Source organism: Accipiter gentilis, chromosome 30 (genome assembly GCF_929443795.1).
Source record: "Accipiter gentilis chromosome 30, bAccGen1.1, whole genome shotgun sequence".
NCBI lineage: Eukaryota > Metazoa > Chordata > Aves > Accipitriformes > Accipitridae > Astur > Astur gentilis.
This window is the reverse complement of record NC_064909.1, coordinates 8,811,498-8,826,076: the sequence shown is the minus strand read 5'-3', so window position 1 is coordinate 8,826,076 and position 14,579 is coordinate 8,811,498. Positions and strand designations below refer to the sequence as shown.

Genomic DNA, 14,579 nt, shown 5'->3' with positions numbered 1-14,579 from the left:
AAATAACGAAACATACAGAACGGCTTCGTCCCAACTGTCGGCTTGGCTGTATGCATAACAGATGGTGAAGGCTGAATGGTTAATGCTATTACTTAGCCTATTGGCCTGGCCCGTGTGCTCCAGAGTGTTTTATACTTCTCAGGAAACTGCAACAAGCTTGTGCGATGATTTACCACTGAGTCTTACTTAGATCTAGCTATGTTTTCATGACCTTTAGCCTAGCTGATTGATTTGGAGCTTTTCAAAATAGCTGATTAGACAGCTTTTTCTTTTTCCTGCCTTTTTTTTTTTTTTTTTTTTTTTTAAATATATAAATATGAATGATCTCTATGTTCTGTATCTCCCTGGTTTCCTAAGAATGCCAGACATTTTCTGGTGAAGGCATTAATTAGCAAAGGCTTGTGTGACTGACATTTCAGTCTATTGGTACTTTAGGTCTCTGCATAGGCAGATGATAATGCTGTGATGTCATGGAAAATGTGTACTTAACACTAATAAACAAGTGGGGTACAAACCTGCTCTACTTTGGTGTGTTTAAGCCTGCTCCCTTTCTGAACCGTTGAACTACTGCAACAAGAACTGATACGACAGGATGTAACTTAAGCTTTGATTACTGACCACTATCTTTTATACTTTTATTCATTACATTTATAAAGCTGGGTTGGCCCGATATTCTGAATTTCTCTTTACAGTTAACCTTTAATTGTAAACATGGAACTACCATGAAGAAGAAATGGAACTACCTTCATCCCAGTTCTTGAAACCAGGACTTTCTCAACCAAGAATGAAAGATCATTTGAAGTTTTCTTATTTCCCACTAGCAAAATTAAAAGCAGAATGTCATTTTTGCATAATGCAATGAAATAATGCGAAAGGCTACGAAGCGAGATTTTATTCTACCTCTAAAATATACATATTAGTTCAACATGCTCTTACAATTTGACAAGAGGATTTTCATTATTAATAAGATGAAATGTAAGGCTTCTAATTAAGTAGAAAACAAATCAGTGTAAACTACACTTAGAACACACAAACCTATTAGGTTTTGAATTTAATAATAAATCATTTCTCTAAAGTGCAGCTGATTTGTTGCATGATCTTACTTGATAAGACTTTATTTCATTTCTGCATTTTTTGCTTCCTTCTATCCTTACTATTCTTAATGGTGATACAAGAGCAAATTTCTTTTTTCAAATCCCTATGCTGAAATATAGCTCCTCAAAATGATTAGCAGGTAACAAAATGCCTTAGTAATGGTCTCATTAATTTTGGGGAAATAGAGTAATTTATGAGTAAAATGAAATGTCTAATATGAATCAAACACTAAATTAGAACTGCTCTGCTGGACTGTAAAAACAAAAATACTACAGAAAGAAAATGCATGCTACAAATTTCAGCAGGAAAAATGCTAAATAGCCTTTACCCACAGGAGTTTTTGGAAACAATTAACTAGTGACTTCAAAGTGATTTTAAATACTACCTAATGTGGAATTTCCCACACGAAGACAACTATTCAGAGAAAACCTTTGACAGGTAAAGATGTATCTGCATAGAAGTGCTGTAACTGGGCTCTACCTGTCTGAAGCAATTACTGTTGCACAACAAACTATTTAACAACTATAAGCATTACATGTAACACTGCTCAGCTACATGCATGAAACATGGGTGACTCAAAGGTGCCACACATGCAGTTGAAACCTGAATTTGATTCCCATGTATATTAACTCTTTTCTGTGGTCTTTCGAGTAGAAAACGGCTGTTCATAAATGGTGAACAACTATCACCCTACAGATAATGTACCTATTTCACTTATTCTGCCATGTTTTCACAGCTTCATAAATCCTCAATTTTTAAACAAATATCTAATAGTTCATATTATCACTTTTTAATAGATCTCATATAATCTGGAGAAAAACATTTGTGGTTTGTTTGGTTTTTTTTCTGATAGACAAAACGGTCTGAAATGTCTTGCGACATCTTCTAAAGAATTTGGTGGACACAACTTAAGTGCTCCTCTCGAAATTTCTCAAGTACCAAATATGTATCAGTCTCCATATGGAATGACAAGTTATTTTTAAGTGTATAGCCTTTTGAAAATGCCAGCCTTAATAGTAGCAAGTACCACGTTATCTTATTTGTAGAAGTCCTAGGATTTGCAGAGATGGTGAGGATGGGTCCAGATGATCAGGATCGTATAGCAAAGAAATGTACCCCTCTCTCCACTTTCATGTGGTGAAAGTCACTGGGCTATGCTCCTTTCATCTGCAGAAATGGGAAGAAATGAGACAAGCTTTTTATACTAAGTCTTCCTACCTTTAGGATAGGAAAAAATTGCCTTAATTGTTGTAACAATTCTTTTTTTCAAGTTTGCAAATATGTATTAAAATGTACATCTTAAAGCAGAGCTGCCCTGAGAGGCCAGAAAGCTTTTTTCTAATATGTACCACAAAAATCATTAGAGGATAATATAGAAGATCTAAGCTGGGTCATAGTAAAAATTATAACTGTTACTTACAGAAAGTGTTCTTTCATGTTTAAATCAAACCTCAATTATTCAGCCTACTTATTCCTTAGAAAGTGGAAGTGAAGCATAAATACGTTAGATGAGACCTTTTCTGAGAAATATATGTGCGACAAAGAAGCAGAGGGAATCGCAGATGACCCCAGAAGAAAACTGTATAAAGTCAATCAGAATGATCACCTGAGTGTGTCTTTATTTGCCTGTATACACATCGTATTTGTCAGAACATTATCACACTGGTTAATTTAAAATTCTCTAAGTAGAAGATTCATGACATCAACAAAGACTGTGAGGAACAGAAAGAGAACTGGGGAAACTTAGGAAATTTGGAAGCGGAGCCAAAAAGTGTGCAAGGGCTAGGATTAGTTAGCTTGCCAAGATAAAAAAGTTTTTCTTTTTAACACAGACAGCAGTTCAAATGGTTGACCAAGTGTTACTATCTTCTAAACAGTGAAGTCTATTACATTTGTTTACGATCTAATGAATTCCAAAGTAAAGTGACAACAACCGGCTTTAAAAGTGATTTTTCCTTTTTTTTTAAGTACTTTCCAGCAATTAAGTTCACATGCAAAAAGCTGATTCCATGTACAGAAAATACTTTGAAATAACCAAAGGATACCCATTCCAGTCCTCAAACTGACAAAAATACACTTCACAGAGTAATCAGTACAAATACAGCAAACAAAATACAAATCCACAGCTGCAAAGCTTCAGATATGCAAAATGACGATTTTTAATGTTGTGACAGATCCATGATTTGAAAACATACTATAGCATGTTTTAAGCAAACTAACATGGGATTATAGTTACCTGTGCTGTACAGGTAAATATAACTAAAAGCAGCTGGTGGCATTCTGCCTCTCCCCAAAATCAGGGGGTGTGTAATGGGATGTGTATGCTGGAAGTCCAGCTTTTTTTACAAAAAGAGAACTGACAACGTTAAACTAACCTTGCATACTGGAAACCCTCAAGATTAATATACAGTAGCACAAAATGATAAAAGTAGGTTTTTGCTAGGTAATAATAAAGAAAACAAAATAAGTATCTGGCAACACACAACTGGAGATACTGTAGATACAATGTGACACTTAATTATAAACCCCTCTGGGGATTTACAATCTGACACCCAGTATGCAGATCTGCACATTCATCGCCAGAACTCCCGTCTTCACCTGCTGTGGACTGAAATGCCATGAAACATGTCTTCATCTGGATTATAATGACAGTTTCAAAGTCCTAAGACTTTAATAAGCTGCATAAACAGTTGCAAACAGTCATTTGCTCTAATTATGTTACTGTCAAAATGTAAAAAAAATATTTTAGAGAATTTTAATTACTGCTTATTCAACTTAAAAATGTAGAGAAAAGAAAAGCAGCTCAAGGAATTCTGAAAATAGGGGTAAATTCAGCCACGGACATGAGTTAGGGGCTCCAAGGTTCTGTACAGAAATGAAAGTATGAAAACAAAATAAGCAATTCAAGAAAGGAAACGAGCACTGATATTTCACCTCTAAAAACTTTAGTAAAAATGCTTTTTTTAAAATGCATATAATTAGAAGCATGGTTGATAACATGACTGCAATATAGCCATTTTCTACAATCTTTGATTGATATATAAAAATAATTCTCTGAGTTCTGCGCCAAACAGGACTTGCAAATATAACCTATTCCCATTAAAACTGTGCTTGGTGTCTTAAATGTTTAAGGCTATACATGCACTGAAATTTAAGGAATTTCAAGTCGGAACAGTAGTTGAAAACTGTGTTATATTACATAAAATACACAATGAAGGGATACTGGTAGGAAATGTACATACAATGCAGCATGAATCGGTTTCTGTAAGACCAGCATACACTAGACAGTTATTATATAATATCAGAACTTCAGACACAGAAAAGCCAAATCTGTTCCCAAAGATACACTTCAGATATAGGTATAAAATGGGTAAAACAAGCTAACTGGACAGCATTCCCATATTTTTGCTTGTGATGGGATTTTGATTAAAATGCACAAAGAGATACAACTCAAACACTTTGCTACTGATAACAACAATGCACAATCAGTCAGAAAAGAGGTATCTTGAGTTCTCGGCTGTGAGTCACATTTACAGAAGCCTATTTTGTATTTATTCAAAGAGATCCAGCACATCATTTCTGTCTTTAAGTAATAGCAAGTCCAAACATTATTTGTCCAAAGAATTAGAAACAGACTTTGTTCTTTGGTTAACACCATGTGACTTACATCAAACACAGGAATCAATTAAGAATAAACAGTCGTATGAGGAGGTTCCTTGGAAAGGGGGTGAGGAAGGAAAGGGGAAAACTTCAAATTCAAAGAAATGCATTGTGTTAAACTGAACTGCCATTTGAAACCTCCTGTACTAGGAATAATCAGGTTAAGACATCTCCCCAGTTGCAGTCACATTGCTTACACACCATAACTTTAGTTTCTCTGTTAGTTTTATACAAAAGAAAGAAGGCACCGACTGCATCGGTGGCATACAGGCAGTATAAAAGTATGCAAGAAAATGCTACATACTGTGTATTTCATACTTTTAAAAAATGTGGTGAATGTGTGCTATCTCTATGCAATATAATGCTTCACAAATCCAGTTTCTTATATCCCAATGAAAGAATGAATTAAAATGTGAAACACATTTTAATAGTCTTGCTGATAACAGCGCAATTCAATAGTTGTATTCACTAAGATCAGTTATTAGCTTATAGTCACCAGAAAACAAGTTCAAAATTACTGAAGATCAAGGGAACTATAATCTATAACTATACTTTTGGGACAGAGCTAGCAGCCTTTATTCATGACAGATGTCCCGCTAAGGATGGAGAGGAGGCTCCGTTTTACCACTGTTATTCATGTTAATAGTGCCTATCTCTCAGTCATCCTGGAGAAATAGATGGAATTGCTTATAGGGAAAGGTACTACACAACATGAAAGATGTGTGGTTAAACCAGGACCTGGGTAAAAGGCAGTAGGTTCAGGCCCTTAGTCATTGTATTTAGCACTTCAGATTGTGTAACAGTGATATAGCTTGCTCATAGAGCATTTAATTTTACATTGTTAAATAATCTTATATAAAAATAGGTAAGAAAGCTCTGTAAGAAAGTATATATACTATAGAAGGAGAAATCTCTCCTTAAAAAAAGCAAAGAAAGGGAAAAATTGAATAAAAGGTTTCACTAGTTACGCTTTGTCATGAAAATCACATTAAAAATAGTTACCATAAATGAAACAGTACTGAGCACTAATCAACCTTGTGGTTTGCTGGAAAGGACAGCAAACTAGCTGTACAGTAAAAAAAAAGATCATTGCTCTATATCCTTTTTTGTAAATATTCCCTAATACATTCAACTGCTTAGAAATTTTCTTAAAATGTCATAATAAGCCATTTGCAAAATTTACTATCAAAACTTGTTCAAAGCCCTGCCCCTTGCTTGCACTATGGCCTAGAGATTACATCTCAAAGCTATAATGCTTCTGGTTAATTCTGTAAATTCATTCAAACTCATGCTTTGGAAATGAACCGAAAGTTATGAAGCAATCCACTTTAGAACCTTGTCATGCAGTGAACGTCCGCAGGATTTGCAAAACACAGGAAAAAAATTAACCTGATAGAATGGGCAAAACTCTTGGCCTCAGATATAAGAGAAAAAGGATGACATCAATTACATCTCTGAATGCCCATGAGGTATTCCTTCAGTGGTATGGTATTACTGCTTCTGCTCTCCTGAGTAGGGTCCTCAGAGACAGGCAGCTTTTGGAGGCTTTATGCCAGCTCAACCCGTAGATGCTTCCAAGGAAGTGAAAGAATTCTTCTTGCTATTAGGCTAGCCCTGCCTATTTTCTGGGCATAGCTGTTTCCCAGTCTTCATTCCTACAGGAGCAATACTACCCACTTTCCTGACTACTGGCACATTCCTCTGCAAAAGGATGTGCTTTCTACATTATATCAGCATAAGCCTGCACAGCAAAACCTGATCCAGTGTGTATCAGACCAATTTATTAATTCAGTCACATCATGTTACATTTGAATTAATTAAGCGTGCTAGCATTAATACAATTGTGCCGTATTCAGGTAGGCATAATATAAGCAGACACGTTGGATGTGGAAGATTTCTGCATAGTCTGCAGACAGGAAGAAATCCTGTTTGAATTTAAGGAGGGGCAGTGATAAGTTCTTAAGGCTAAACTAATCTGTGTCACTGTGGGGCAGCTGGTACTCGCCCTACTCGCACTCGGCAAATAAACACCGTCTGCCCTGCTTACATCTGTAAAATACACTAGGTTAGAAGCCACAGAATGCCCACACAGACCGGTGCTGCTTTGAACGTATAAACTCCCACAATTCAGATGTCACAGTTTCTCTGAGTAGGGCCCTCTGAGGGCCGCAAGGCTGCAGGAGTGGAATCTGAGTCACTGTCGCTGCTACTGCGTGAAGCCGTCTCCTGTTTTAACGCTTTCACTCTCAGATGACATCTCTTCATCAGGCGTTGATTCACTGACAAGCAAACGCTCCTGTGACTTTCCCCTCAAAAACTACCATCAGAACAAAGTAGTCTGAAATCCAGCTGTGATGCACTACAAATCTGGCAGTTGAGTTAAACAGACCAAAAATACAGAACATTCTTGATGGCTCATTCTAGCAATAAACTTTGCTGAATGTTCCAGTTAAAATGATCAAAAAGTTTGGGGATTGCTTTAACATTTTTAATATTAAGTTTTAAAAAAATTTCAGAAGCTGAGGAAAAGAAGAAATGGAAATAAGAGATGATTAAATAACAAGTTTGTGACAGTGTCCAGATATTTGGGTTTTTACCTCCATTCATAACTGAAATCACATTTGACTGTGTTGCAGGTGCCATGCTGTACCACTGCTCCGACCTACTGATCCTATTGCACTTCATACTTTCAGGATCAGGCCTACTCTCCTGTCGATGCCCATGGGCTCCTCTCATTAACATTAATGGCAAGCAGACATGCACATCAGTGGCAGAATGAAGTGGATGTTTAGCTGTTACCGAGAATTCAGGTTCAGGAGGAAGTCAGTCTGCCCTACAAGTAACAAGCCTTAATTTTAAAGTCTGCTTTAAACAGGACAGCTTTTTTTCCCTCCAGAAAAGTGTGATGAGTAAGTAAAGGGCTCAATACAACTCTCAGTTAAATGAAAGGGCATTCTGCTGTTAGTTTCAAGTTGGAACAGCTCAGGCCAAAAGGCTTCCCCTCAAACCTCTTTCTTTGATTTTTACCGCAGACTTTTCGTTAGAACTTGTATGTGTAATAGCGATCTGTGTTCAATTCCTACATGAAAATGTCTCCTTCAAAGAAAAAAGTTTTCTTCTGCTTCACCACGTTAAAACTGATGGTTTGCATTTCAGAACTCTTAGGGAGTTGGACAGGTCCCAGAAATTTTGCACCAGTACCTTACTGTAACAGGTGTAGAGTGCCTGTGACTTCTAAGGTCCAGAGACTGCCACAGACAGCTTCCCAGGGTGCTGGGGAGTTTGCAGGAGCAAGTTAGAGAGAAGAGAGAATAAATCAGTAACACAAACACAAATTTTAGATAAAAAAAAAAAAAAAATGCTCCAAAGGTATGAAAAATGGGAAGGTACTGATGCTGGCACTGCATGTGCCTTCAGGAATGGTTGCAAAAATTTACAGGTGAAAATATCTCCTACAGTAGATGCCATAAAATCTGTTTTCAGCTCAAGCGTTCTCTTAATTGATAAACAATGTTCAGCTCCCGTAAGACCATATGTATTCATCCCAAGGGCTCAACGTATTTCGAAATCTAATTACTAATGAGGTTAGAGGATCTCAATCAGATTTAGAAATTACGTCATATTTCTCCAGGAGCAGATCTTACGCCTTGCCTAACTTCTGCCTTTGCAGCCAGACCTCGCAGTGTGGTTATGACATGGATGTCTTAAGTCCTGAGCATGAGGCAGCACCACAGGGACCAAGCCTTGCATCTTACCAGTATTATCCTCCTTCCTTGTGCCACCTGGCTGAATGGGGAACAGAAGCATGGCTCTGCTGACTCCTTGCCTCCATGCATGTGGGAGGCAGCGATGTCCTGCAGGTGCTGTACCAGCTCTCATCCTTATGTGCAGTGATTTCATGCTTGTCTGCACTGCCCTTCACCATCTTGCCCTTACCACAGAAAGGAACTAACCAACTTTTTCATATTTATAATACTTCAAGAAGACCTATGTGGAATGTTCTAAATATTAAAACAAACAGATCATATGCAGAAAGGATGCAATATTTTCAAGAATAGAATCTGTAAGAACATCCCTGTTCTATAATTATTTAAGGCTACACTGACAGGAAACAGATTCAGTTCAAGAACTGTAATCTCTACATGGTATATTGGCACACAGAAAAGTAATTTGATAAACTCTTCCAAGTACTTACTGTATCCAAGTACTTACTGTACTTTTGAACAAAGGTAAACACAAAAAGCTATAAAAAAACCCACAGACAACTCTGAGGAAAATACAAATGCCTCTAATTTGTTTCCAATACTTTGTTCTTTAGAAATTCTGTTCCATGCTTAAGACCTAACTGAATGCACAAAACCATACTGTATGTATAAGCCCTTATGCAGGGTTTAAAAAACCCCAGTATCTAAAGGCAGATTTGAAATACAAAAGTAAAGGTTTGCATAAAGCAATAAGAAAAAAACAAAATTACAAACAAATCCTAAGAATGGGATCTAGGAAGAAAAAACAACATGACAGCTATTGATACTACAACTATTTCATAAAAATCCCAGGGTGAATCCAATTATTGGTGTGACTGGTTTTGCATGGCAAATCCATATTCTGCTGCCTCAAAATTACACATTCATTTCCATTCTTTATACGTTCAGTTCCCACCCTTTTTACAGTACAAAACCAAGTAAGCCAAACCTACCTGCTTCTGTGAAGCACAGGCTGGACCTGGACACCTTGGGAAAAGTCACATGATCTAGAAAGAGATTCCTCTTCCCAAATGTGCCCAACACAGACTACTATAAAACTCTGCTGTGTCTAAATTAAGATTTCAGTGTCTTAGAAATCTGAATGGTTTGATGTAAAGCTGAAACGATGGAACCTACAAACAGAAACCCAAGTCATGGCACAATTTAGTTTAGTTTGGTTCTCTAAGAGGTTATTTGCTGCACCTTCCAAACTGACTTCATCTGTTCAATGGTGATGTTAAGTATATTCTCCACTGGAATTAATTAGCTCAGTTCTTGCTGTTAAATACTGTACCTTATTTTATAAAGCAAAACCTGTACAAAGAGACTACCATCAAGAGAAAACTTTCAGCTCTAGGAAAGAGCATCCAAATATCCACAAACAGAATGAGTAAAAACACTTCCACATCCGTTGAAAAATTGCTTTTGAACAGCTTCTAAGTCAGTGTTTCTATTATATGGAAAGCTGAAAGGATTGGGAAAATCTGGGCATTTTCCTTATGCAAACAAAATTAATGTTGATTTTTTTATTAAATTCTACACTCAACATTACATTTCACAACAAAAGGGACTGAAAGAGACAACCTGTATTGTATTACTGCAAGACCATTCCTGTTTAAAGAAAGTTTTTGTATAATTTGTATTTAGTAAATAAAGCTTCTGTAAGGGAAGCAGCAGCACAATACCAGAAAAAACAAAGGCCTGTAATAACATTTTAAATCTTTAAATCAATAAAAACTGAAAGCCTGGCTCTGCAAATAAACCCCTCAAATGACACCAAATAAACCAAGAAGTGGAATTACAATATCATTTAAAAAGGACTTAATGATAGTTAAATAGTGTGAGAATTTGAGAACCATGTGAAATATCTTTATTACAGCATACTCACTGTCTCCACTCTCACTGTACTTGACTGTCTGTATACCCTAAAGCCAGGATTGTTCACAGGTATTATAAATAAATTCAAGAGAAAAACATTTGTCCTAATGAGAACGCTCTAGACTACCACTAATTCTCTCAACAAAACCCAAAATGTCACTATTCTACCCACCAAGTGATACAACAGTCAGTGAAGTCCTACATTAGTGAGACATCACAATCATTTGTAAGAAAAAAAAATGCTTGCTTCCATACAGCAACAGTTAAAAGTATATGAAACTTATAATTAGAGGCAAAAAGAATATTTGAATTGGGAAGCTTTTCAAAAATATGTTTACTCAATAATCCACAATTTCAGTAATATGAATTAGATTCAGCAGTCAGTAAACTACCGCGATTCCAGTTAAAGTATTTGGGACAAATAGGAATCTCAGAAGCACAGATACTTCCTTCATTTCGGTGGAAGCCATGAACGTTTATCTGATGGCAAACTTTCTTGTGATACTGTGGCTTCTCAGTTGTGTCATTAGAAAGCTGTGTTTCCCAACTTGAATGTAAGCAAAGCAAACTTCTATTTTGGGTGTGAACATTCATTCAATTGCTGGCAAATCACTAGAAAAATAACTTACTGATGTTCTCTTCTGCAAGAAGAAAGGTAAAAACTCCTGGTCTGCTCTCTACTTCCAAACAACAGCATACGGTAATCCCTCAAACAGCTCAGAAGAGACTCAAACAGATACCGTTTTCAACCAAAGCCACAGTATTTCACATTCATTCGGAGTAGTTCAATTGCTTCCACTTCGTTCACAGGTTTTCAACCTAACTTCCAACTGCTGATGTTTTAAAGAAATTTGTATCAATTTGTTTAATGAAAATATATTTTAGTAAAGTCGTGCTCTATGAGCTTCCTACATTGGAATACATGAATACAGGAAGTGCTTTCAACAGAAAGTTACATAGTTCTACAGTACAACCTGTCTAAGGAGATTTGGAAGGGACCAAACTAATGATCTGGTCTCTTTGGATTAGGCAGAAGTACAGGCAAGAGGGAAAAACCCAATTTATGCCATATATAGAGCTCGTTCCTGTCACAGATTGAAGAAACATTAGTTTGATGTCAAGGTTCACCCGATGCCCAAATGCTAGTATTTTTCAAACCAACTGCATATCAAAAAATGAAAACTTACTTGTACTAGGCTCCTGGAAAGAAACTCAGTGTAAAACAACAGTATATACATATTAGCTATATTAATAAGTGTTCTCCACCGGTGTTTTTTTTTTTTCTTTTGCTCTACAGATCATTAACTTTTTCTCAAAGTGCAAATTATTGACCTTTAATCTGAATGCAGGCAGGTCAGAAGCTACAGTATTAAAGCAATACAAAAAGTACACAAGGAGGAGCTTACATTAATTTGGAGAACCTTACATAAAATGTTTCTAAATTGAAAACCACAAAACAAACCCGAACAAATACAGCATCAGGTGGATGGGGGAGAGACCGCTAACATATCTGTGTACAGCAAGGCTTCTCTGACAGTAAGGAAGTGTCTGACACTAAGTGAAGATTAAATATTAAATCCCACCATTTTGCATGTTGTGCGTTCTTTATGATGGAATGTTGACCTCAATTTTCGTTTTTTACTTCCACAACAAATCTGTTGATTGTGACGGGGGATGATCATCTTCTTGAGAGACCAAACTCCCTTAAAACCATGACTGCACTTTGTACTGTCCATTATGATTCTAGTAAAGTATGCCATCTACATACTTGCTGTCCTTTAGATTCTTTCATTTCAGTCCAGTGATTGAGTTCATCTTCTCCTGAGCTGTTGAGACCTAAGGAAATCCACCCTATCATCTCTTTTCGTTTCATGCTGCGCTTATTATATACAGACAGTATGAGCGTCACATCTGAAAGCTGAAACAGTGCCACTTGGAAAACGAAGGTTTCTTTATATACTGGATTTGGCTGCCCTCGGCGGATTGAAGTTTTGCATTTGGACATCTCTTGCCCCATCGAGTTCAACAGTGTTAACTTAACATAGGTATCTACAAAATAAATCATATTTTGGAATGTCAGATATCTTAGAACAAAAGTTTCTGAGAATGAGATATTTACAAGATAGAAGGATATGGAGTATACCAGGCTGACTGAACACAGCTTAGTTTAGACACATGGAAAGATGACAAGTAAGCAAAATTATAACAAACACGCTAACAAATTAACTAGCTTCAGTACTATGTAAATGGATTAAGTTAAAGCTATACCTCATAATCCTCTTCCCCTCGACCCCCCTTATTTGTTCTAAACAAATTTCATTAACACTTAGCAAGCTCCAACTAGCCACAACACTGTAAAGCATACCACTGAATTTTCAGAGAATAAGAATAAACGAAGTGGAATGAAGGCAACTAATGAAGAGGAAAAAAAATAACGCTGATACACAGTGACGATATCAAAACAGCCAGAATGAAATGTTTAAGAATAATCTCTGCATGGATGTGGTTCTCGCTTTGGGCTTTTCAATTTTATTTATTTTAAAGACCAAAATGTAGCAAAGTGCATTCAAAGGTGGAAGTTTACAGAATACAAAAACTCTCTTAATTCCTAGATTCATGAAGGAATAAATTTAATACACCTTTAAAGAGAAGTATGTTTTTGCATAATTCAGGATGGTTGTTTAAAGTCCAGCTTGTACAGTGCTCTTAGGAAGTACGTTTAAGAAGCTGATTCAAGTAAATGTGGTTAGCACACACTGGGTGTTAGTATTTGGGTAGAAACCCTTATTTTTAAAGCTCTGTTTTCATTTGACTAGAAGCAGCAAGCCATTCTCCTGCAGAAGGATGCGCATTTCATGAAGTTAACTGATTTTAAGAAATATTAAACTGTATAAAACAATCTGGTGTTTCACTCTTTATTCCTGTAATATTCATGTTAATGAATAATATTATTAAAAGATTGGAGTTTATGTAATAGAAACACATTGAATATTTTCACTTTGCAGGTACACTGAAATCCCAACATCCATAATCAGAGATAAATGCAACTTTTGCATTAAAGAGTGCCACAAATATTAAACATCTAGTTTTATAAACCAGTATGGTAGGCAGCCGTGGATAGCTTTACTGCTGGCAAGTTTTCTTTTGCATGAAAAAGACAACATCCAATTAGTTTCTGCAGGAACTCACCTCGGATTATATAAACCTGTCCACCTATCAAGTGTTTTAGACAACAGAACAGTCCGTCTGACAACAGGGGGTGGAAAGCAGTAAAAGAAATAATGACCAGATGTCAATAGTTGGGTGAGAGAGGATCAAAGGTTAAAGTTTAAGAGGAAACACTATTCACTGGAGTGGAAGAACACAAAAACTTAGCAGCATAGATCAGAAAAAGGATTGAACAAAAGGATTGTTGGGTAAAATTTAATGAAATGAAAATTTTGTGCAGTTTTTGCGTAATCTTTAACAAAAATTACACCACTTACATAATGAGTTATCTTAGCACTAATAGCTACTGGGTTCTACAGCACACTCAACATAGAAAGAACCATGCAAACGATTAGATTATAGAAGACTGGGTAAAAATCACTGTATCCTTTTTATCAAACCTTATGCTTTTTCATGCAAACTCCAGCATATTAAGAAAAACTGCACAGAGTAATTATACTTCATATATTAAAAGCAATAAAATGAAAAATCACCAAACTGAAAACTAAGCTGGTTTTGCCCTTAGCTTTTATAGTAACAGATATTTGATTGTAATACTTTAGTTTTTTGAGTACTGATGGACTTGGGCATGAGAATGACTCTGATCTGATCTCTAAAAGTAGCTGAGGGATGCTTGCATCTGAAATTCAACTATGGGTCTCTATTTAAAATGCAAAGATCTCACTTGTTAAAATCCATGTGTTTATGGATTTAATGTGCGTGTGTGCATGCATACACACACATGCATTTAATGTGCAAAAGCTTGTACCCCGTTTCAACAAAATTTTAAAGAATACTAAGAAGCACCTTTTTCTCAGACAAAATATTAATTGTCACACAGAGAAACAAAGACACATTCTAACACCAGCTGCTGTTGCCTGCAGGATTTGGCCTATTTGCCTGTACTTGGTTGCTAAATGAGTTACTATATAACATATAAATATGCAGCAGAGGAGTATATACTGCCAAGAATCAGAAATGTAGGACTCAATCCAT

General features: G+C 36.3%; 1 protein-coding gene across 5 annotated transcripts in view; it reads right to left on the bottom strand.

The window, feature by feature from the left end:
* Window positions 1-2,651: 2,651 nt before the first annotated feature.
* SYT14 (synaptotagmin 14) overlaps window positions 2,652-14,579 on the bottom strand; it is a 93,179-nt gene continuing 81,251 nt past the window's right edge. For 3 of the 5 annotated variants that reach the window (XM_049833992.1, XM_049833994.1, XM_049833991.1), the window contains 2 exons: window positions 13,566-13,622; window positions 2,652-12,425 (listed from right to left, as the gene is read on the bottom strand). In XM_049833992.1, coding sequence (XP_049689949.1) covers window positions 12,112-12,425; window positions 13,566-13,622 — 371 coding nt within the window. In that variant the 3' untranslated portion in view covers window positions 2,652-12,111. The remainder of the gene's footprint in view (window positions 12,426-13,565; window positions 13,623-14,579) is intronic. The other 2 variants (XM_049833993.1, XM_049833990.1) reach the window with 1 other exon arrangement.